Source organism: Astyanax mexicanus, chromosome 7, assembly GCF_023375975.1.
Source record: "Astyanax mexicanus isolate ESR-SI-001 chromosome 7, AstMex3_surface, whole genome shotgun sequence".
Taxonomy (NCBI): Eukaryota; Metazoa; Chordata; class Actinopteri; order Characiformes; family Acestrorhamphidae; genus Astyanax; species Astyanax mexicanus.
In genome coordinates, this window is record NC_064414.1 from 48495982 (window position 1) to 48520568 (window position 24587).

A 24587-nucleotide genomic window follows, 5' to 3' on the forward strand; every position below is an offset into this window, starting at 1 on the left:
TAGCTGATAATAGTTCCTGAATAATTTATTCTAATCATGGAATAGGGTAAAGATTACAGGCAAACTGAAAAAAAAAAACATGACGCTTCTGTGCTGTCTTTATTATAAAGTCATCAATAAACTCAGGCCATCAAAAAAGAATCTGCAAAAGTCTTAAAAGAAATAAATAAAGGTTCATGGTAATCACTGAATAATTCATATAATTTAATGAATAACAAAAATAATAAGAAAAGTTCATAGTAATTATTGAAAAATCATTATTTATAGTGATAACGAATAGTTTATAGCAATAATTCAAAACATGATGAGAAAAGTTTAAAGTATGTACTCAATAATAATTCACAGCATTTATTAAAATGTACACTACGCCCTAAATGTTTTACATTAATAAGCAAAACTTAATAGTAATTGCCATAAAACACATTTAAATTCCAAAGAAAACTTTACTCTGATGTTTAAAACATTTTTTTTAACATAACATAAAAAAAGCTAGAAGGCTAACCAGCAAAGAGCTGGAAGGCTGACCACTAACATACTAACTGCTAAAAGGTTAATTGCGAAAAGGCTAATTACTAAAAGGCTATCTGCCAACATGCTTAAAGCTAGAAAGCTAACATCTAACATGCTAACCGCTAACAGGCAAAGCACTAGAAGACTAACAGCTAGAAGTTTAACTGGCAAAGCACTAGAAGCCTAACACCCAGAAGGCTAACCAGCAGAGCGGTAGAAAGCTAGCTGTTGAAAGACTAACCACTAAAACAGCATCTGCTAACTGCTAGAAGGCTTACATCTAACATGTTAACTGCTAATAGGCAACGCGCTAGAAGGCTAACATCTAACATGCTAACCACTAACCAGCAAAGTGCTAGAAGACTTACTGCTAACATGCTAACTGCTGAAACGCTAACCACTAAAAGGCTATCTGTTAACATGCTAACAACTAGAAAGCTAACTTCTAATATGCTAACCGCTAACATAACACCACAATGCAGACTGTGTTCCAGTAATATTACACTTAAATCACGTAACCATGATTATAGCCTCAAACCTCCACACACATGGTAGAGTGAATGATCTTAGGAGTGTTTCGAGTACCATCTCACACATTCTTATATCCAGGTTAATTGTCTTTTCTTTGATTTAAATGGAGCTCATTGCTAAACAAACATGTCTGTGTTTTATCCATCCGTTTTTAGAGTACGACTCAAATTCAAAGAGCGCCCCCATCCTGTATACATCCTAAATGCACATGAATAAATAGATATTTGGGCCTGTTATACAGACACAGAGTCAGAAATTTGGCACATAAGACACATTGTCATATTTACGAAATACCGTCCTCATTTGGAAATACTGTTAAAATATTTTAATACCGCAGTATACAATATTACAGTCATACCAGCCAACCCTACCTCAGCCAATCAGATTTTACAACATGAACTAACAGCTTCATAATGATTAGTGTGTTTTAAGATTAATACCCGCTGGGAGTGAATTGGTTAGGTAAAAAGGGAAGCAGGGCTGAGCAGCAGCATGGTACTCACCGTCTGGTGGCTCTTGTCTTTCACATCGTACACACTGAGCTTGATGAGGCTCTCCTCGTAGACGGGCCAGTCGGGGGACAGACTCACGCCCGTCAGAAACAGAGGGTCTCTTGTTCCCTGCCAGCCAGAAAACACAACACGGGATGAGTAAAAGAGAGAAAAAGAGAGAAAGAGAGAGAGAAAGAGTAACTGAGCAAAGAGGCCTCTGAGTGAGTCAACAGCTGCCCACAGCCTGGCACACATGTGCCCTCCTCCATCCTACTCTCCTCTGAAGACGAGAGGACAGACACAGACAGGCTCTTCACTGGAACACCAGGAACACTGGCTCAGGAAAAAAAACTCCTCATCCCAAAAACATTCATTATTACATGTTAATGTGTGTTTGTAGCTAGCAGAGATAAGCATTACCCTTTAACAACATACTATTCATACTTATAATCTATCATTTAATTGCATAGATAATTTAGCTGTATCCAAAATTACAGTCAAATTAACCCAAAACCCTTCTAACTGTGTAAAAAATGAGATTTTATGTTGAGCTGTTAGTGAGCAATGAGGGGTGAAAGCAGCTGTAATTTTAATGCTATATAATCAAACTCAGTTTCATTTTTGTAAACATTCAACATGGATTAAGCAATGTAAAATGTATACTTTTAATAAGAATAATTAATATTTTGTCATTGTCAGACAATAACTTTACATATATATATATATTTGATGCTGGTTATAACATAAAACAAAATTAAATCTTGTCAATGTCTATTTCTTATAATGAAGTAAGATCATTAGAATATACATTGCTAGTTATTCTTTGATTTGTGGTTTTGTTTAAAATAAGCTTACCTGCTGAGCTTTATATCTCATGGTCTTATTCCATAATATAATAAAGGATTTTATGAAATGATTAAAAAAGTTTATTGATGTTTAGAAATAGGTTAAATAAATGTGTTGGCATCTCATAATAAGGAATATTAAAAATGAAGAGTTTCTTTGATTTTACCAAATTGAAAACCTCTGGAATATAATCAAGAGGAAGATGGATGATCACAAACCATCAAACCATCAAAGCTGAATTGCTTGAATTTTTGCACCAGGAGTAAAGCAGCATAAAGTTATCCAAAAGCAGTGTGTAAGACTGGTGGAGGAGAAAATGCATGAAAACTGTGATTGAAAGCCAGAGTTATTCCACTAAATATTGATTTCTGAACTCTTAAACTTCATAATTATGAGCTTGTTTTCTTTGCACTGTTATTTCAGCCATTTCTCATTTTCTGTAAATGCTCTAAATGACAATATTTTTTTATTTGGTATTTGGGAGAAACGTTGTTTGTAGTTTATAGAATAAAACAACAATGTTCATTTTACACAAATATATACCTATAAATAGCAAAATCAGAGAAACTGATTTAGAAACTGAAGTGGTGTCCAATTTTTTCCAGAGCTTTATATATTTAAAAATCTGAATTATTTACACTTAACTAGAAATTAAAATAAAGTTAAACTTTTATTAACAAACTCTCCACAGATTATGAGCACCTGCGCACATCCTGACCCTGCTGCAGTAGAGGTGGAGGGGCAGGTATAGCTGGCAGCTGTACACAACTCTTCGTTCAGTAAGTGTTTATCTAGCTGAAGGGCTACAGCAGCTGAACACGGTTTTCCAGACGAGCTCCAGCGGGGAGCCTCCGATACCCCACTGAGAACACCCCGTCCCGCTCCAGCTCAAACAGCATCTGCTTAAAGCTCTGAGACCGCCCAGCTCTCAGCACTGCCCTCAGATCAGCTTCCCACAGACCCACGGCTATTTCTAGGGGTGGGCGGGGTTATCAAAATACAGGCATCCAAATTCATCATAGTATTTGTATGTTTGGTTAAATATTTGAATAAATCATGTGTTTAAACGTGTTATACCACACATGCAGTGAAGCACTGTAGAGAACTAGAGGACACAAGAATCTGATTATGCATTCATCACATTAAGCTAAATGCTGATGTCTAATTGCAGATATGTAAGAAAGTACTGTATGTAAAGCAAAATATGATCAAAATGTAAGGTAAAAATTGTGTCAGTTTTCTATCAATACTGTGGGAGAACCAGTTCTCTCATACGGAATATAATCTTTACATAATGCATGAAATTCTATTTACCAACGTGACTAAATTAAATGTACTGTAAGTGATTAGTTTTTATTTTGCTTTTTGCAGCTGAATGCACTGTAACAGTACTGTTGAGGTCAATTCATACTTCTCTCTGTGTCAGTCTGCCTTTTAAACTGTGAAAGTGGGAATGTGTGGGCGGGAACGCGAGGCTCGATGGACCAATCACAGCTGAGGCTACGCGAAGTTACATTTGGGTTAGTTGATGCTAAAAGCTAAGGCTAGGCTGACTGAAGGGAGAAAAGCTAACCAGAGGCTAAAAGCTAATGCTAGACTCAGATGATAAAAACTAATGCTAGACTCACTAGAGAAAAGAGAAAGACTGGCCAGACACAAAAGTCTTAAGCTGGGCAGACTGGAGATTTAACAGTAATAGGCTGAGCTATGCCAAGTGCGGGTGGGCTAATGCAATTTAAAAAAATTATCAGCAAAATAATGTGAGCTTCTGCTATTTACTTTTGCTTTTTTCATGCAAAAAAAAAAAAAAGTTGTGTTTTATTCATAGACAAAAGTACGGGGAAACATATCTGAGTAAAAACTCTTCAGCTGAATCTGATAGTGAGTTATTTTGTTGTTTTGTTTGGTTTAATTGAGGACAATTTTGTTCTGTAAGTGGGACGTGATGACTAAATGGCAACAAAATAAATAATAAATAAAATACATAAATAAAATCTCTTGTTTTCAACATCAGTTAGGCAAACATATAAGCCTAAACAAAAAATAAGCTTAAACATAAGACTGCTGAAAAGAAGAAAAAAAATATAGCCAGTTTAAGTTGTTTCAATAGACTCTTGACCAGTATATGGCATGTTTTGCATGAGTGTCTTGTTGATTGTTAATCTGACCAGGCTAGACAAATAGTATGACCAAGCTTGACCAAGCTGATTGATCAGCATGATCATAATGATCACACAGAGCTCGACCAGCATGACTACAATGGTTAACCGCCAACATTACCAGCGTGAACAAACATGACCGATCAATCTACCTTGGTTTCATACGGATGTACATTTAGAATGCCTTTAATTTTCAAATTAGCCAAGCATTTCCCGTTTATTTCCGAAACTATAGGGCGCACCATATTATGAGGAGCACTATCAATGAACATCTGTTTTCTGGTCTATTTTCATACATTCATTTTATGCCACAATAGTAAGGAACAAGGGTGTCACCATGTTTTCCTTCTAATTTAATTTAGTAAACAGAACTGTAATTCTTAACCAAAAAAAGAAAACAGTTTATTTGGGTGAGTAAAGCCCTTCCATTTGCTTACAGTAAGCTTAGACTTCCATTATTTTGAGTGGTTAGCAGCACTAGCTTAGCACTAGTAAATGCTGCTCAACGGCGCTAATGTCATGGTGAGCACAGAATGCAGACACGTGCAGATACTGATAAAAACGTGTTTATTATAAAATAAACAGATGTAAGACGTAGTCAATACAGAAAAATGAGTAATCACCAATAACCAGAGCAATGAAGACAAAACCATACCATAAACGAGAGACAGTCCAGAGTTCATACACGAGAGGTCCAATGTCAGAGGTAATCCAAGAGGCAGTAGTGAAAACACATTCCAGGTAATACACAAGCAATCCAAAATCAGAGGCAAAGGCAATAATCGGCGTCGAGAAAACAAAGGCAAGGTCATACACAAGATAAACTGAGACAAGAGATATAGAACGCTTTGTAATGAGGAGAACCTACAATACGCGGCGTGGGTGTTTGTGTGGAGTGCTCTTGTATAGTGCCAGTAATCAGTATTCAGGACTTCCTGGAGGAAGCAGGTGAGGTGCCACGTGATCAGGTGAGTGCGTGATGTCAGCGGGTGGTGCATTCTGGGTAATGTAGTTGTTGACTTGAGAACCTCCGTTAGAGCTGGGTGTGGAAGGGACAGAGGAGCTTACAGCACCAGACGTGACAGCTAAACTGAGGAACCCTGAGAGCTCCTTTAACCCAGGGCGCTATCAGCTAGCGGTTTGTCCCACATAGCTTGTTTTAACACAGTAAAAACATAGGCTACAGTCTGATATACACACCTATGAACAGCAAAAGAGGTAGCGCTGCAGTTAGGGGCTAATGCTAATACTGCTCCAGCCTTGGTGCTGGAGAAACTTTATTAAAACTCCTGTATAACGCTGTTCTTTAGCAGAGTGGTAGAATTCATACATAAGGTGTAACAGATTTTTGGGAAAATTAAAGGATTTTTTATTGTCTTATAGTGCAAATATAATGGTAAAATAAAAAAACAATATTTAATCACCTTAGATACGATCAGGAAACGAGGAAAATAGGCATACAAAGTATATGTAGAATACAAAGTAAGCACAACTAATATATAATTTAAAAAAATAAAATTTACTTATCAAGAGGGTTAAAATAAGTGGATAAAGAACATAAAATCATACGTTAACATTTTTTTATACATTTTTGGAGATGTCTACGTTCACATGGTTCTCTGAAGCTCTTTGATCTGGGCCCTGTTCTCTGGGGGACAGTGCATGGCTGCTGCTGTGTTTATACTGGAGCTTCCTCAGGCCAAGCCCTTCGCCATGGGGTGTGCCCGGAACGCATCCTCCAGGGAGAGTGGTGGGCAAGGAGGATAATTAGCGCTAATTACGCACATGCACACAAATAGGCACACACCTAAAAGTCCAGTAAACAACGCTACAAGCCATTTATGTGAGAAACATCCCAGTCTGTGCGAGATAACGCTCTCTGTTCATGGGAAAAAAGTCTGACCTGCAATTAGTCAGGCTGGGATCAATAACGGCACAGTCTGTCTGTTTAGGTATCTGTTTATTGATGCGGCGGACATCTTTATCTTAGCCAACTCACACATCAGGTCTCCTAGTGTCTCAGAGAAATTGCTAGAACTTATCTGAGCGCTGCAGCAGGACACCCACGACAACGCAAGGCCATGAACCCAAAGTCTTAAGACTAAAACACACACACAGACACATACACACACACACACTTATATTATCTCTACGACACTCAACAACAGATGTTTAGCTAAACGCTTCACCCTTCTGTCCCACTGCTGCATCCTAACAGTGACTAAACACAGCGCACCACAGCAAGGGCCGTGAAAGCTTTCAGGGCTCTGCCATCCATTTAAGGACCATTACAGTCCAATGCCAACTCTAAAGTCGTGCCCATACTCACCAGCATGCCTGCAGATACAGCTAATGCAGAGTGGCCCTCAGCCGGTGGTGCTCAAAGTCTTCTGTTCCACACTATTGCTGTTTACTGTACAGCAGGGCATGTGCTCTGCAGCTCCGCTGCGTCGTTAATGGACCTCCTCAGCCAGAGTGCCGAGAGTACATTAAAAAAGCTGAGCTGAGTTACTCTGTGTGAGTGTGTGTGTGTGAGTGTGTGTGTGTGGTGGACAGAGAGAGGATGGGGAGGGGGATGATTTTAGTCCCAAGTGACCAACTTGTTCCATTTGTGCTTGTGCTCTAAACACACACTCACAAAAGTATTGTACACTGTATAAACTGTACACGTACTATTATATTTTCATAATATGGTATTACAATATAGTGGTGTCAATCAATAAAAAAAGATCAGATTATTAAAAATATATATATTAGAACAAATCTTAATTCTTTAGTTTAATAGTGGATATTTAAATAATATAATGTAAATAAAATAATAAGTGTAAAATGGACTCATAATTTATACAGAACATTTACATACTTGGAAACACAACCAATAAGAATAGGGGCACTCTTTATACAGCTCTGGAAAAACATAAGAGACCACTTCAGTTTGAGTAAAATGAACATTGTTATTTTTTTCTATAAACTACAGACAACATTTCCTAAAAATCCCTAAAAAATGGTCATTTAGATCATTTATTTGCAGAAAATGAGAAATGGCTGGAATAACAAAAAAAGATGCAGAGCTTTCAGACCTCAAATAATGCAAAGAAAACAAGATCATATTCATAAAGTTTTAAAAGTTCAGAAATCAATATATGGTGGAACAACCCTGGTTTTTAATCACAGTTTTCATGCATCTTGGAAAGTTCTCCTCCACCAGTCTTACACACTGCTTTTGAATAACTTTATGCCACTACTGGTGCAAAAACTCAGCTTGGTTTGATAGTTTTTTAAAGTGTTGGAAAATGATTGTGGCAGAATTATTGAAATCTGCAAAATACATGTTTGATATTTGGTATGTAGCCAAATATTTTGGTTGTTCTGGTCTGGTTGGTAATGCTAATAGGGCAGATAAACAATCACACTCAAGCACAAAACAAGCCATATACTGGTCAAGAGCTGGCCAGGTTGTTCTTTATCAGCAGGTTTGTGTTTAAGGATTTTGGTTTTTAGCTTAATTGGTGTTGAAAACAACATATTTTATTTATTTGTTTATTTATTTATTTATTTATTTATTTCGTTGTTCTTAATCATACTTTAGTCATTACAGCCCACTTGCAGAACAACATTGCCCACAATTAAACCAAACAAGACAACAAAATAACTCACTATCAGATTCAATTGAATTGAAAGTTTCCCCTATATATGTTATGAATGTACCAAAACTAAAAAGGAATCAATCAAAATGATACATTCGGTCAAAAGTTGAATACAAAATAACCAACACCGATTTTCACAGGGTTTTGTTAATGTATCGTATATAAGAACACAAGTAATGGGGCACCTGCAGATTTAGTGTTTCTTTAAAAATTAAGGGATTTAAAATAGTTTATCCTCCTTTTGTTGGACTCATTTTCTCTACTAAATAGAGGGAAGGTTTTCTACTGTATATTGGAGTTTTGCTGCAATGATTGAATTGCATTCTGTGACAAAAGCATTTAGTTTAGGATGATGAATTTCCCAACTCATCCCAAGCAAAAGTACTGAATAAAGAACCATAATTGCAGAGAACACAGTTACACTGCTCCACAGCTCCATGTTAGGGGGCTTTACACCTATAACCCCTGGTATTATGTGTAGTATTAATGCAAATAGCTTAATCTGCTATTTATCTGCTATAGAAAGTCCTATTCTACTGGTAATATGTGCTCACATCTAAGCGAACTCTGAATGTGCATTTGTACATCTTTTTCAGCAATGGGTCTACCTTTAGTTACCTCAATGCATTCATTCAATAGTAGGGTGTCCACAAATACCTGGACATAGTATAGTGTATTTAAAATGCTACACAAATGTATATATGAACACAAAGTAACCAAGCTCAGCTTATACATACTGTAGTTTTCATGAATTCCAGAGACACTTTACACTGTGGTAATGCCGTGTGCCGTGACGTCAAATCCCTCGACTCCTCCTCTCTTAAGCCCTCTGAGACATTTATAGAATGGGATTTTCCCAAAGTCCAGCAAATTAGGAGGACTAAATTCCTCTCTAAACATGCACACACGCTCCACTCATGACCAAAAATGTCCTGAAACTCTGTTTAATGCTCTGCCATACTGGACACACTGGACACACGTTTCCATTTTGACCAGGCTGTATAAAGGACAGATTTATCTTCCACTGATGCTAAGAATAACAGAGATGCCAGGAAGCACTATAAAACAAATATATTTTTTCCAGAAGATATAATGCATTTAATTTGAAAAAAAAAAAAAAAAAAATCAATAAATAAAAACTCAATAATCAAACAACAGTAGCCTACTCAGATGGGATTTTTTTACATGGAGTAATATAATTTTTACATATCCAAACCTTAAGCAAAAAGGCAATAAGCACAAGATAATACCAATAAGCACAAGATAAGAAATCTTAGAATAATTGCATGTGAAACATCAAAATTGAACAAAAAAAGTTTTTTTGTCTAGTCTTTTTCTGATGGTGGAATCACTAACTATGACCTTAAGTGAGGCCTGCAGTTCTTTGGATATTGTTGTGGGGTCTTTTGTGACCTCTTGGATGAGTTGCCGCTGCGCTCTTGGGGTAATTTTGGTCGGCCAGCCACTGTTCCATATTTTCGCAATTTGTGAATAATAATGTCTCTCACTATGCTTCACGGGAGTCCCAACACTTTAGAAATGGCTTCATAACCTTTTCCACACCAATAGATCTAACTTACTTACTTTCTCATTTCTTCCTGAATTTATTTGGATATTGGCATGATGTCTAGCTTTTGATCATATTTTGGCCTACTTCGCTTTGTCAGGCAGGTCCTATTTAAGTCATGTCTTGATTGAGAACAGATATGGCAGTAATCAGGCCTGAGTGTGGAAAGAAAACAAACTGATGGATTCTTCAACAACAAATCAGGGACCTACTCTAAGAAAAAGAATTTCACTGGAAATAGAAAGCAGATGCCCAGCATCTATACGGATGGATATAAACAGAGATATCACAAACAAACTATTCAGAAACCTATAACTCTCCATATGAACGCAAATCTTTCGGACACCCCTGACCTGAGAAAAATGAAGTAAACACCCTCTGTAGATAAATGGATGTTTTATATTTGCTGAAGAGACTTTCTTTTCTTTTCTGTTTTTTTTTTTTCTCTGTAAACACGCTTTTGATGATTGTGGCCAATTCAATTTATCAGTCCTCAGCATTTGTTTTTTTCAAAACGCCTCTGGCTTATCTACATGCTGTTTTGCATATTTTGGGTGCTGATTTTTTGTCACAAGGTCACAAATGAGGTGATATTTACATGCAGTTCATGTTTTAGAAAGCAGAGCTGCATATTATAACAGTTTTCTGCCACTTTTACTGCCTTTATTTTTTTTTTTTGCTTTGCCTTTATGGTCAGCTTTCTTGCTGTCTTGGTCTTGAAGGTTTCTGAAAGTGATTCAAACAGTGATTTAAAGGAGTTTAAGTGATTTATACAGTGATTAATCCTTTTAGAAAGTGATTCACATCTTTATGAAAATGTTAAACTTTTTTTTTTTTTACCTTTTCTTAAAATCGATTAGGAAAGTGACTTGAATCTTTTCAAATTTGGCTCAAACATGTTTTGAAATGGTCATAAAATACACTATTTTTCTATTTGTATACAGTACAGGCCAAAAGTTTGGACACACCTTCTCATTCAATGTGCTTTCTTTATTCTCATGACTATTTACATTGTAGATTCTCACTGAAGCATCAAAACTATGAATGAACACATGTGGAGTTTTATGTAATTAACAAAAAATGAGCTGTCCTCCACAGTCACCGGCCCTGAACCCAATCCAGAAGGTTTGGGGTGAGCTGGAGCACAGAGTGAAGAAGGCAAAGGGGCAACAAGTGCTAATAAACACCTCTGGGAACTCCTTCCTTCAAGACTGTTGGAAAACCATTTCAGGTGGCCACCTCTTGAAGCTCATTGAGAGAATGATGCCAAGAGTGTGCAAAGCAGTAATCAGAGCAAAGGGGGGCTATTTTGAAGAAACTTTTTTTGTTATTTTACCTTTTTTTGTTAAGTACATAAAACTCCACATGTGTTCATTCATAGTTATGATGCCTTCAGTGAGAATCTACAATGTAAATAGTCATGAAAATAAAGAAAACGCATTGAAAAAGAGAAGGTGTGTCCAAACTTTTGACCTGTACTGTACATACAAAACATAACTAATAGATGTGATCATTTTTTTTAGTTTTTCTTATTCTTATGCTTTCTTATTAAACCTTTTTACCTTTAAACCTTCTGCATAAATTGGTCATTATATGTGTGGTCTAATCTTCATCTAAGTCACAACAATAGACAAACACAGTCTAAACTTCAGTTTGGCTGACTCCTGGCTCCAATTAGCTCTTAGAAAAGTCATTAGCCTAGGGGTTTACATACTTTTTGTCCACCCTCACTGTGAATGTTAACATGTTGTGTTCAATAAAACCATGCAAACATATTATATTTTTTGTGTGGTTTTAGTTTAAGCAGACTGTGTTTGTCTACTGTTGTGACTTAGATTAAGATTAGAACACATTTAATGACCAATTTATGCAGAAATCCAAGTAATCCCAAAGGGTTCACATCCTTTTTCTTGCAACTATAACATTAGAACCTGGATACTGAATGTTTTATATAAAATCTAAAACAAATGTTTAGAGCAGATCATTGAAGAAGATTGAATCTGCATTTTGGTAACGTTTTGCACAGTACACCAGTCATGCAACAGCTCTCAGGAAGAACACACATGGATAAGTCGAACTTCCTGCTGTGTGAACCTGGTCCAGCTCAGAATGTTTTTTTCTTAATTCAGAATGTTTTTTTCTTAATTCAGAATGTTTGCAAGAGGAAAGCAAACATGTATACATTTATTCCAAATTAATCTTCTATGGCTGCTTTTATAGAGCACTCTCCTCTTCTAAATCGCCTCTTTTTCCAAGCCAAAGATGTTCTCACACACACACACACACACACACACCCTTTAAGTCTACACACAGAACATTTCATCCCGCCTTACCACCAGTCCACCACACTGCTTACTCACTTCTTTTCAGGCAAGACAAATATTAGCTGTTTGACTCACTGCTGCTGCCTCTCTCTCTCTCTCTCTCTCTCTCTCTCTCTCTCTCTCTCTCTCTCTCTAAGGCATCTGGTGTTGCATTACCAGTCTTAGATTTTTTGCTGGTTCAACATTCTAAATTTAATGCTTCATTTCACAAAACACTGCCAATAAACACCCTGTACAAGCAAAACAGTAAAACTAAAAGAAAGAAGAGAGGCCTAGCAAACATCCTAATGTGGGGATCACATAGATGGAGCATGGGGTAGGTGGGTTCTAGGTTTGTGTGTTTTTGGGACTCAGTTGGGTTTCCCAAAGGAGTCCCATCATTACAGCCCACCATAAGCTCACATTGGTCTCATCTATACCCCACATGCTGTGTACAACTCTGAAAAAAGCCCATATTTTACCACAACTGATCCCATCATTGATTCTGTTGGACCTCATCACTGACATCCATATGTGGAGCCAACATGGAATCCTTGAGAAACTGTGAATGGATCCCTTAAGGTGAATTGAGGAACCGTCAATAAGCATTTAGGTGCTTCATGGAACATTTTCTTCTTAAAATCCCATATTTTCTTTGATTGTGTCACATATTTACTGTGGCATTTTTTCGATATGCTTCTGCAATGTCACAAGATTTATTTCAATCCAGTGTTGCTGGATTAATTTTTCACCAAGATCTTGCAGCAGCATTGTTGATGGTAGAGTCTGACCACTGCACAAAGCAGCTCTTCTCCATCCAGCACATCCCAAAGATTCCCAATGAGGTTAAGATCTGGACTCTGTGGTGAATTCTCTCAATCCATGTGTGAAAATGATAAATGATGATCTCATGCTCCCTGAACTCTGAACTCTTTCACAATTCCAGCCCCATGAATCCTGATATTATGTCATCTTGGAATATGTCAGTGTTCATCAGGGAAAAAATATATCCATTGATGGAATAACCTGGTCTATATTCAGTATATTCAGGTAGTCAGCTGACCTCATTCTTTCAGCACATACTGTTGCTGAACCCAGACCTGCAGCAGGGCCATTCTAATCATAAATTTACCTCAACAGCACCATTCTAATCATGAATTTACCTCAACAGCACCATTCTAATCATTTTAGTCATACATTTACCTCAGCAGGGCCATTCTAATCATATATTTAGCTCAGCAATGCATTTTTAGCCATACATTTACCTCAGCATAATAATCAGTAATAACTAATTATTAATGATTTTAAGGCATTTACAACCTTATTAGTAACCATTAATAAACTAATTGTAAACCATTTTTAAACCCGTTATAAAGGTATTCTTATTTTAAAGTGGTACCCACCTTTGTAATGCCCACAATGAATTAGTTTGAGGGGGATAGTGCATTTATCTGTGTTGAAGTGATGGAACAGTGTAAATGCAGCATCAGTTGAACTGATAAACTGGACAATAGTGTAGAAAAAAGGAGGTAGTATTAATACTATTGCTGTGTGTCAGTGTATGCCATCATTTATTCCACTACAAAGCCCAAACTGAAATGCCCATCCATGTCCATGACTAGTATATTTAACCTTTAGACAACAGCTATAAATACACACCAGCAAAAGGTCTAGCAATATTCTTGTATACACTTTTATATTGTTCTTTTAACATTTTGAAACTTGCTCTTTGCTTAAGGATGGAGAAGGGCACAGCCACGCTTATTTATCCTATTTTTGGAGCATTTTAATATGTTAGACAAGAGACACACCAGCATCTGCAAGCTCCAGTAATAAGAAGCAGCAAATGTCAATCAGGGGCTTTAGTAAAGATTCCTGCATCACGACTGGTGATGAATCTATTTCCACTGCTGAACTTAAACATGACAGTCCGAATACCTTTAATATGATTTCAGCAGGAAAGCAAAAATAGAACAGGAACACCTAAAATTATGAGTTTCTTAGATTTTACTAAATTGAAAACCTCTGGGATATAATCAACAGAAAGCTGGATAATCACAAGCCATCAAACCAAACTGAACTGCTTGAATGTTTGCACCAGGAGTAAAGCAGCATAAAGTTATCCAAAAGCAGTGTGTAAGACTGGTGGAGGAGAACATGCCAAGATGCATAATGAAAACTGTTTAAAAAACAGGGTTATTCCACCAAATATTGATTTTTGAACTCTTAAAACTTTATGGATATGAACTTGTTTTCTTTATGCATTATTTGAGGTCTGAAAGCTCTGCATCTTTTTTTTTGTTTGTTATTTCAGCCATTTATCATTTTCTGCAAATAAATGCTTTAAATTACAATATTTATAAGGAATTTGGGAGAAATGTTGTCTGTAGTTTTTGAAATAAAACATTAATGTTCATTTTGCTTAAACATATACCTATAAATAGCAAAATCAGAGAAACAGATTCAGAAACTAAAGTGGCCTCTTAATCTTTTTTTTTTTTTTTTAGAGCCGTATTTCGCTAAAGAGAATAAATGGTTTTGGAAATGTGCCTTTAGGCTGTTTTTTTTTTTTTTTTTAGGTGAGCTTGTTAAACTGCTGGGTATCATTTTAACATTAATGCAGCCATAAATTAGGCTGTACAGCACAGAATCTAAAGCAGGCCTAACGTCACATAACAAAACTTTCTGAGGAGGAGCAGGGGCTTGCCGTTCTTTCTCCTCTGGATCTCTGAGTGACGTGCCATTGCACTGCATTTCCATATGTCACTCAGAGTCCGCCGCTCAGTCTCGCCTGACTGACACAAACGGCGGCCGTGCATTTATACTCCTACTAATCAATGCGTGTCGCTCTAAACAGCCCATTAGGCATCTGGCAGCATGTGTGTATGTGTGCTGGGAAAAGAGAGTCTCATGCAGAGACAGGCTTTCACTGCACACAATATAAGTGGTACATTTACATACAGTGGTAGTTTTGGAAGTTCTTTTAAACATTTTTTTTTATTCATTCAGGTTCGCTGCATGCGTTTTTGGGGGAATTTTATTGTACAATCTATTCACAATTCCTGACTCATTTGAAGTTTTGCACAAATCTGTATTTTCTAAAAACTATCCAATTATCTGGGGTGACAGAAGTGCATAAAGTCTGCTGTCATATGGTGCTGTAGTTTCTTCAGGTGGACTCCAACTGTTAAAAGGGTCAGGGTGTAAAAATAAAATGGGCTACTGTAAACCTGCTAAAATGGATTAACAAAAAGAAAGAAAATGTCTGCAGCCCCTCCTTATGACACAGCTAATTCACCCCCATCTTTACGCCTCTGGCAAACACATGGCAGATCCCAGATTTGATCCAAACCAGACACCACATATCTGCTTTACAGGCAGAGTTTTATCAGCGTGCCGCTTGAGAACTGGAGTTTATAAACGAGCAAGTTCTTTAACAGACTTCACAAGCTGTCTATAAATGTAGTGACATCTGGCAACCTCCGACCGACACCTTTCACTGTACCCTCTGGGCTGCCCCTCATGTCTACAGCATCGCTCTCAGCTAAATATGGAGTGCTGGATCTAGGCTGTGTGCCTCTGGAACTTGTCAGCTCACTTCCAGGACATTGATTTTCTGGGCTATTTTTCCAAAAAAAGGAAGAAATGTTTTATAGAAAAAAAAAAATAAAATAAACTCAAAATGAACACTGGTGTGGAAGAATATATATTTATTTATCTATTTTTTTATCTTCACACCCACTTTTAAGAATTAGTAGTAGTATTGTATTTGTAGTGAATTCAACAGGCTGTTAAACACTTATGTACCATATTATTCGGACTATAAGGCACACCATATTATACGCCACACTACCAATGAACGTCTATTTACTGTTAAATTTTTATACATAAGGTGCACCGTATTATAAGTAGCATTTTAAGAGACACTGGAGGCTGGAGTATTAGCATTAGCGGCTAACCTTTTTCGGGTAATGCTAATGCTGCCCCAGGAGTGCTAGCCAGGTTAGGAGCAGGCTACAGACTGATAATATTTACCTCTGAACAGGGAAATAGAGGTTAGCGGCTAATGCTAACTCCAGTCCCAGTGCTGGAGAACTTCGCTGAAACTCCTGTATAACCCTGTACTTCAGTGGAGTGGCTTTACTGCTCCTTAATACCTGACTGGTAAACTTTATACACAAGGTGCAGCGGACTATAAAGTGCACTGACAATTTTTGGGAAAATTTAAGGATTTTAAGTGCTCCTTTAAAAAAAAAAAAAACTGGTTAAGGAACTAGCTTTCCAAAACACCCCAATAAAACTGGTATGTTTTGGGGCACCAGGAATTTCTATCTATCATGTCCCAAAGATGAAGACCTATGTTTATGGTTGTAGCACTAAATGTAACCATAGAAGATGCTTTAAAATAAATGTTTTCAAATAAAACAAAACATTTGGTAGACGGTTTTATGCCACTTTTTCCATCAATTAATAAATTAAATAGCCTAAATATATTGGTGACAGAAAGTGTCAAACATAACAGTACTTATCAGTTTAATATAAACGGTTATATTATATTAATTATTAATTAGTTAAGTCAACACTCCTTAGATGGATGTGTGTGTTGCCCCATAACACTGGTTGTGGTTGTAATCTCCATCAGTGGATCTGCTGCCTACCTAGCTGTCGTGGGAAATTAGGTAAATACCATAGTGTGGAAATACATGGTCAGAGCACAGCACCCCTGGAGCAGAGAGGGTTAAAGGCCTTTCTTAGGGGCAGCTGAACAGTAGCACCGTTAGCAGACCCAGTATTGAACCCACAGCCCCCTGATCAATATCCCAGTTAATTTGTGTACAGGAAGTAATGAGATTATGAGAATGGTGTAAAGACATTTATAGAAACGTTAAAGGCGGGGAAGCAGACTGCGAGTATGAACTTGTTTTATTACCAGCAAAGTAGTTGGAGCAAATCCCCAATAAAAATAAAACACAAAGAACCAAGAAATCCTATAAACCACTTGTTGGAACTTAAGAAAGAATGAAAAAAAAAATACTGGAAGGGAAAAACACAAAGAAACCATAAAGCTATACTAGGATTTGGAGTCTCCCAAAACTTAAGTACTCAAGCAGTAAGTACTCAAGTTTAAACATGAAACACCAGGAGATAATAACAAGAACAATAAGAAACAGTGCTACAGACTACACACAGCCCAGATAACATGACCACATGCATAGGTAGCCCAACTAGAAACCAGACTGTTTTGTTCATAGGTTTCATGTTAGCTCCACATACACATGGATTACAGTGGGGATTGTAAACTGCACACGGGGTCTAGATGGAACCCATGTGATTTAAATGATGTAATGATGGCACCCATTTGGGAAGTATACCTGGGACCACATCTACCAAGAGCCCATGCCCGCCTAAAGCCCACTTAGCCTACATTCTACTCATATAAGATTGCTGGCTGGGAGGTTATGCACATAAAAGAGGTAAGACTAGGAAGGAGCTGAACAACCAAAACCCAAAAAAAATAGTCTAAAGACTAATACGCTTATTATTACAAAAAATGACATGAATTTTAGTATTGAACTGTTTGGCTTAGAACTAGGGCTGTCAGCATTAAAGCATTAACGCACACAACTAATTTGTAATCAGTGATGCAATACTATTTTTTTTACACAAATTAATTACACCACCAAGTTTGACCCTAACTTCTACCCAAACCCCACCCAAAGCAGATTTTTTTTTTCTGGAGCGGATCACTTGTGGTGAGAACATGATCTGGTATCGATCTGACCCAGCTATCCAATGTACTTCTTTTTTAATTAAGCTAAGCTGCTGATAATGTGCAGTTTTATCTGATATATTAGCCAAATAATATGCTGCTATGAACAAAACGCTGTATTTGCTGCTCCATGCTGTTTACACACTAAGAGCATGGTATGTGCAGCGTTTACTGCCTGCAGCTGCGACACTACGTTTAATACACCTGCGCTGCACGTCCCATTGAAAACACTGTTTAAAAGCACAGCGGCAGATTTTCAGTGTTCTGTGTTAAAGCAGCTTCACACTGCACAGATATACACACTGAAACACAGAATCTTCTCACTATATTTACTTCCTTGTTCCCACGCCAGACAGTTCTGGCCAATCAAAGGAGGCAATGTACTCCCATGGTTTATTGGTGCGCATTTTGGTGTGTTTAGGTTTATACCAGTGTCAAAGCTATAAAATAGACCTATATAAAACCTATAAGAGCACTTAGACTGAATGTCTGATTCTCTTTAATACTAAAAAAATAAATTACTTAAATCAAGTAAAAGAAAATATAGAATTAAGGAATACATTGTAAAAATGTGTAAAGTGATCATGAAGTATTACCTCAGGGGATGTGTATAGTTGTGAGGTGCTATCTTGTAAGTGAGACTGAACACTGGAACAGTATTGCAGTATGAGGGAGGTTTAACAGTGGGTGCCAGATGGGTAAGACATTTCTTCATTTCTGAAGTTGTGTGGGTTGTATTTAACATTCCTTTATTCACAGTGTCACATGTGAGGAAAGAATACATCTTAAAAGGCATTCGCCAAAGTGGACGACATACACAGTGTGTGGTGATGCTCGTGACATTTGGTGCTGCACTTTCTTGTTTGTAGATGTGTTCCTGAGTGTGAAAGAAGGGCGTGACCACCACCCTTTACTCAGTGCAGCAGGGGCTCAAACCAGGAGCCAGCTGTTCAACCCTAGACCTCCAGTGAGTAATCCAACGACAATGGCCTTACACATTTTAACACACACACACACACACTCACACACACACACTCTTATATACACACAGACTGTGTGGCATTAAATTGAGAAGTTCAATGGCAGCTGCAGGCATTCCTCTCCTCGCCTATATTAAACAATAAGGAGCTGAAGCTTATACATCTCCTCAGACTGCCGCTGCAGATTATGGGGAACAAAACCACACCACAGTCATCTGTGTCAGATCAAAAGTCTGGTGGCGCCTTGCCACCTCGCATTTCAACTAGTTACTTTTGTCAAAAAGTCAAAAACACCACAGAAACGTATTCATTTTCTTACATTTTTGGTGTATTTTGCCATTTCTGCATCAGACATGCATACAAATGGGGTTTAACCAGCACTCAAGAAGACCAGGACAATTCTAAATTTCTCCCTAATGTACAAGGCCAATTACCTAACCCACTCATTAGGACTACCCCTATCACTAGTGATGACCCAACACCAGGAAGGTGAAGACTAGCACGTGTTAAGTCAGCCACCGCCTCTTTTCTGTCAAGTAGCATCACAGCGCACTTGGAGGAAAGCGCAGTGACTTGGTTCTGGTACATCAGCTCACAGATGCCTTGTTCTGATCGACATCACCCTTTGGAGTGATGAGAGGAAAGAGTGCCATCTACTGTACCCACCCAGAGAGAGCAAGGCCAATTGTGCTCTCTCAGTACTATTCCTATTGCTTAATTGCAAATAATGTTGGAATTTAATTAATTTAATGGCATCTACACTATACGGCAGGAAAGTATTGGGGCACCTGCTTATTGTTCATTGTTTCTTCTGAATTGAAATGTATACAAATATTTCCTTCGGGATAAATAAAGTATCTATCTATCTATCTATCTATCTATCTATCTATCTATCTATCTATCTATCTATCTATCTATCTATCTATCTATCTATCTATCTATCTATCTATCTATCTATCTATCTATCTATCTATCTATCTATCTATCTATCTATCTAAAACAGAATGTATGCTGTTTATCCTGTTAGATGGGTTGTGGATGAAATGGGGTGGTGATCCAACATCCAACATTCTGACCTCACTGATGCTCTTTCTACTGAATTTTGTATAAAATCTTCCCAGGACAATAGAGACAGTTACTTTAACAAAAGCAGGATAGTTACTTTATATTTAATTACCTTGATTTCAGAAGAAACAGAAATGCAGCAGTGTGAGAGTGTGGTGGGAAGGTCTACACCAACATATAGTGCTAAACTTAGTTCCTGTTCAGCCCTGGTCCCTAATCTTTTTCATCCAGACTGCAAGTGCCTAACCGGGTTGGTGTGTATACTAATTGTTTCAAAAGGCCATTTTTAAAGAGCTGCTTCAGGAAGGCAGGGGTAAAAATACAGGGATTGGTTTAGAAACGTAGTCTTTTATTCTCACGTTTATAAAAATAACAAGGGGCGTCTATCTATACAGTACTACAGTACTGTACAAAAGTTATAGACACCCAAATCCATTATTAACATCATTTAAAAGCATTCATCTTAGCAATAAGCATGTTTTTGCTTGTAGGACCATCAGATCATATTGGAACTTATGCAGGTAAACATAAATGCAGTAAATAAAGCAGTTGTGATTCTGTTCGCATCGCCCCTACTGTACGGTCCACTGCAGGTGGTAATACCCTCTATGATTTATTTCTGGTACATGTGGCATAGATCTGGCACCCTCTATCAGGTCTCACTCCAACACCCATAATTCACAAATCACCTTGCCATGAGCACAATGGCCAGTGTTCAACATCAATCACATAGCAATGGCTCCCAACTTATACCGGTATATGCATTACCAAGCATTCCCCTAAGATAACACTTCATGATTTTATCTAATCCCATGACTTTTGGCATGTCAGTGCATATCAGTGTAGAGCTGATTAAACAAATTTGTAATAAAACATCATTAAATCAGATTATACTGTGAATTTAATCTCTCATTATTTCACAATAAAAGAGGTAATTAGAGATGATTTCAGAAGCAAAGGAATGCAAAGGAAAGTATGCCAGGGTGTTTATTAATTTATACGTTCAGTAGGGGGGAAATATTTAACATGTATTTGGCCCAAAACTCTCAGAGTCATGATTTCTTGAGGCAGTGGAACAGCAAAAACATTCAGTGCCCTCAGCTAAATGCTACGTTTCACAACAGAGCAAGTTATTGTGGCCCAAAATACACTAATCAGCTAAATAGGGCATTCATTTCTACTCATGCAGTAAAATTACAGTTGAACTTTAACAAGGTTCTGGTTTGAAGCAGCAGCAGTGCAGCAAACTCAAATAAAACTAAATAAAGTGTAAAGTGTGATTTTTAGATTTAATTAAACCTAGTCTTTAACTAAATTTAAAGAAAAGCTTAATATGGCTTAACCCTTTCAGACCCTGCATCCTTTATAATGGACATCATGTATTTGTATCTCTATTTTTAAATGTTTTTCTGCACATAAAACTATTTAACACTATTTGAGAGTTGCTGTTGCCCATCAGAATAAAGCATAAACCAGCCGATGAACAAGTTTACAAACTGTTGAAACAGCTAATTATAACTAATTTAACATAATTTACAACATGTTAAATTAAACAATTTACAAATGTACAATAAGTCCATAAAATAAAATCATCCAATATGAAATATAAAATATTACACGCACAGGCTTTCACTACAATGGAAATAAAAATATAAATAAAAATATATATATATATATAAATATTTGAGTTAAATTGGATTTGTTTGCTATTTAGATTTTATATATAGTCGAATATGACAGAAAACAGCATTTCTACCTTTTTTTTAATCACTGAAGATAAATCAGGTCTGAAAGCGTTAATATGTAACATGTCCCATATAATGTTCATTAAAGCAAGGAAATCATTTCCATTGAGGCAGTCTGAAATCATTTGAATACTTTAGTACTTTAGTAAGAAGTATTTTTTTTGTTTTGTTTTACATTGTCTTTCTTTTTTTTTTTTATTTATCATTTGGATGCACCAGTTTCTGTCAATGCTATATTCAACTCAGATGAGGAGAGATTAGAAGATGTTTTAAGGAAAACAGTGCTGTAAAATTGCTGTTTGTATTTATTGTAATGCTCATTGTTTTACTGAGCTAATAAACATGAGCTTACTCACAGATAAGAAGCTTTTTCTTTACAAAAAAATCCCACAGATGCCTAAAACATTTGCACAATACTGTAAGTCTTCACAGTCAGGGATCATTTAAGAAGTTCTGTTCACTACAGTCTTGGTCAAGTTCAAAAAGTTCATTCCCTCAATCCAAAGCATCTCTCTTAAAAAAGTGACAGTCAAGAAAGTGAAAGGTCAACGAGAGCAGCCAATAAAAATCCTTCACACCTACCCTTCTCTTCAGCCATCCCAAACACAAGGCCATGTTCATCAGTCTGTCAGTCCAGAGTCCAGCACGTGAACGCTATACCTGCTGCCTGCTACCTGCTACCTTAACCTGGGTTTAAACCCTAAACCCTGAGTCTGTCTCCATGCTAAACGACTGAAACACTAAACACAGCGCCTCCGGACTGTGTGTGAGGATAACTGAGCTAATCAGAGCTTCATGGATCCAATGCTCTCGCTCGCTCGCTGCCCGATTTAGCATTAGAGCTTTATCATTTGTTGTCAGTGCAGACCCACACAAACAGCTTAACTGCCTTCAGAGCAGACTTAAGAGAAGTTTCTCTCTCACTCTCTACCTCTCTCTTTCTTTCTCTCTGTACCTTTCTTTCTTTCTCTTTCTGTCCCCTTCTCTCTCTCTCTCTCTTTCAGTCCTCCGGCAAATCTCATTTAGAGGGAAATAGAGTTCTCTTTGTGCGCTCATGAGGGGCAGACAGCCCATGTGGTGGAAGAAGGGAGGAAGGAGAGCAGGAGGGAGGGAAAGAGAGGGGGAGGAGGTGGGGGAGTGTGGGACAGTGTTGTGGCATTGGAGGGGATGGGGGTGTGGGGGTGTGGAGGGGGGCTGTCTTGGTATTTCCTAAAGGGGGCAAAGGGACGACCAGCTGTTGCCGCCAAATATGAGTCTGCAGAGGATAGTCATGGCAACTGAAATGGGTGGGACTGTGTGTGTGTGTGTGGGACTGTGTGTGTGTGTGTGGTTGTGTGTGTGTGTGTGTGTGTGTGCGTGTCTGTGTGTACATGTAACTGTGTGGAATAAAAACTGCTGAGGAGGGATTCAAAGTTTAAGCTCAGAGACTTTTCCATCCAGCTTGGCACGTAAAGAATTTCTATCCAGCACACACACACACACACACTCTCACTCTCTCTCTCTCTCTCTCTCTCTCTCTCTCTCTCTCTCTCTTTCTCTCTTTCTCTCTTTCTCTCTCACACACACACTCTAAAGACACGCTAAACACTTTTAACAGTCTGAATTTCGAGTGCCCACCCTTACATACCCCAGTTCAAAAGCATAGAGTCACTGTGCAACTCTAAAAATGTTTTTAAACAGTAAAAACTGTTTTTTTACCATAAAAAGTGTCAAGACCTTGTTTGAAGTATAAAGAAAAGAAAATTTTCCATTTGATTTTTACTGAAGCCATTGAGGTGAATTAAGCATTTACAAAAATTAAACTCTGGAGGGGTAGGTTAGGGGAAGGGATAGGGCTTGTTAGCCCTTTATACAGAGATTTTTTTAGAGGCACACTTCAAAGCGAGGGGTATGAGAATCACTAGTAAGATGGTGGAATAAGCGGAACCATAAAACCGACAAATGTAAGAATATTCCTTGTTAAAAGTGATAATTACCACTATATTACCATGGTTGTGTGTAGCTGTGTAGTGTGTAATGTGTAGTTTCAATGTTTTATGGCCTAATTCTTCATAACAAGCATGTTAGTAGTTTGTCTCGGTAGCTAGCAAGCTGTCTGGTGCAACAGACAGTAGGGGCTGCAGCATTTAAGGTGGAAGGGAAAAAAAAAAAAAAAAAAAGCTAATTAAAGCTTATTTTATCTCCCCATCACAGATGAATTAAGGAATGGACACTAATAATTCATTTCATCCCCCCCCCCCCCTTTCTAAAGACATTACTGAACTTTATTGGGGGGCTCCTGATGATGTATCGGGAGCTTGAAGGGTTGTTCCAATTATTAGGGGGAGGATTTCACCCTTTCCTCTTGTAACTCTGTTCCAAGGGAAAGGGTTACACTCGAAAAGTAGGGTCCTAAGAAGGCCAGTGAAATGGGATTGGGCTTTAACAAGATCAGTGTGTTGAGAGGCTTGTTCAGCCCAATGAAGTAAATATGATTTTAATAAGCTGTACAGAGCCAGCCTACTCCAAATTAAACATTTCAATTTAATTCTAGTATTTCATGTAAGTTTAAAGTAACACAGTATCAATGCCGGCAGTGTAGCTCCTTTGTGTCCAGAGTAAAATGACTTATATTAAAATGAGCTATATTTTACAAAGCACCATTTCTGGTACCTTTATATTAAATAACATGTTTTGCGGCATTCTAAATGTACTAAACAACTTCACAGGTTTTGCATATATAAGAACCATGCCACAAGTCCAAAAAATGGGAAAGAAAAATGATAGTGTGCTTAATTAACACACTACAGGAGAAAGTAGTGGAAAACTAGCTTGTATGAATGTTTGAGGTCTGCTGTAGCTGTTCACTGTAGTACAGAGGGGTCTGATGAATGTGTAACGAGGGGTCTGATGGATGTGTAAATGCTGCTACCAATAGTACCAATAGTACTTAGGTTTAGGAATTAAAAATGAACTTCCACTGTATTTATAGGC

General features: G+C 37.5%; 1 protein-coding gene across 5 annotated transcripts in view; it reads right to left on the reverse strand.

Moving 5' to 3' along the window:
• inpp4b (inositol polyphosphate-4-phosphatase type II B) overlaps positions 1-24587 on the reverse strand; it is a 446954-nt gene that overhangs the window by 343304 nt on the left and 79063 nt on the right. For 3 of the 5 annotated variants that reach the window (XM_049481670.1, XM_049481669.1, XM_049481668.1), the window contains exon 4: positions 1545-1661. In XM_049481670.1, the coding sequence (XP_049337627.1) occupies positions 1545-1661 (117 nt within the window). Of the gene's footprint in view, positions 1-1544; positions 1662-6866; positions 6995-22196; positions 22696-24587 lie in introns of those variants that run through there. The other 2 variants (XM_049481671.1, XM_049481672.1) reach the window with 2 other exon arrangements.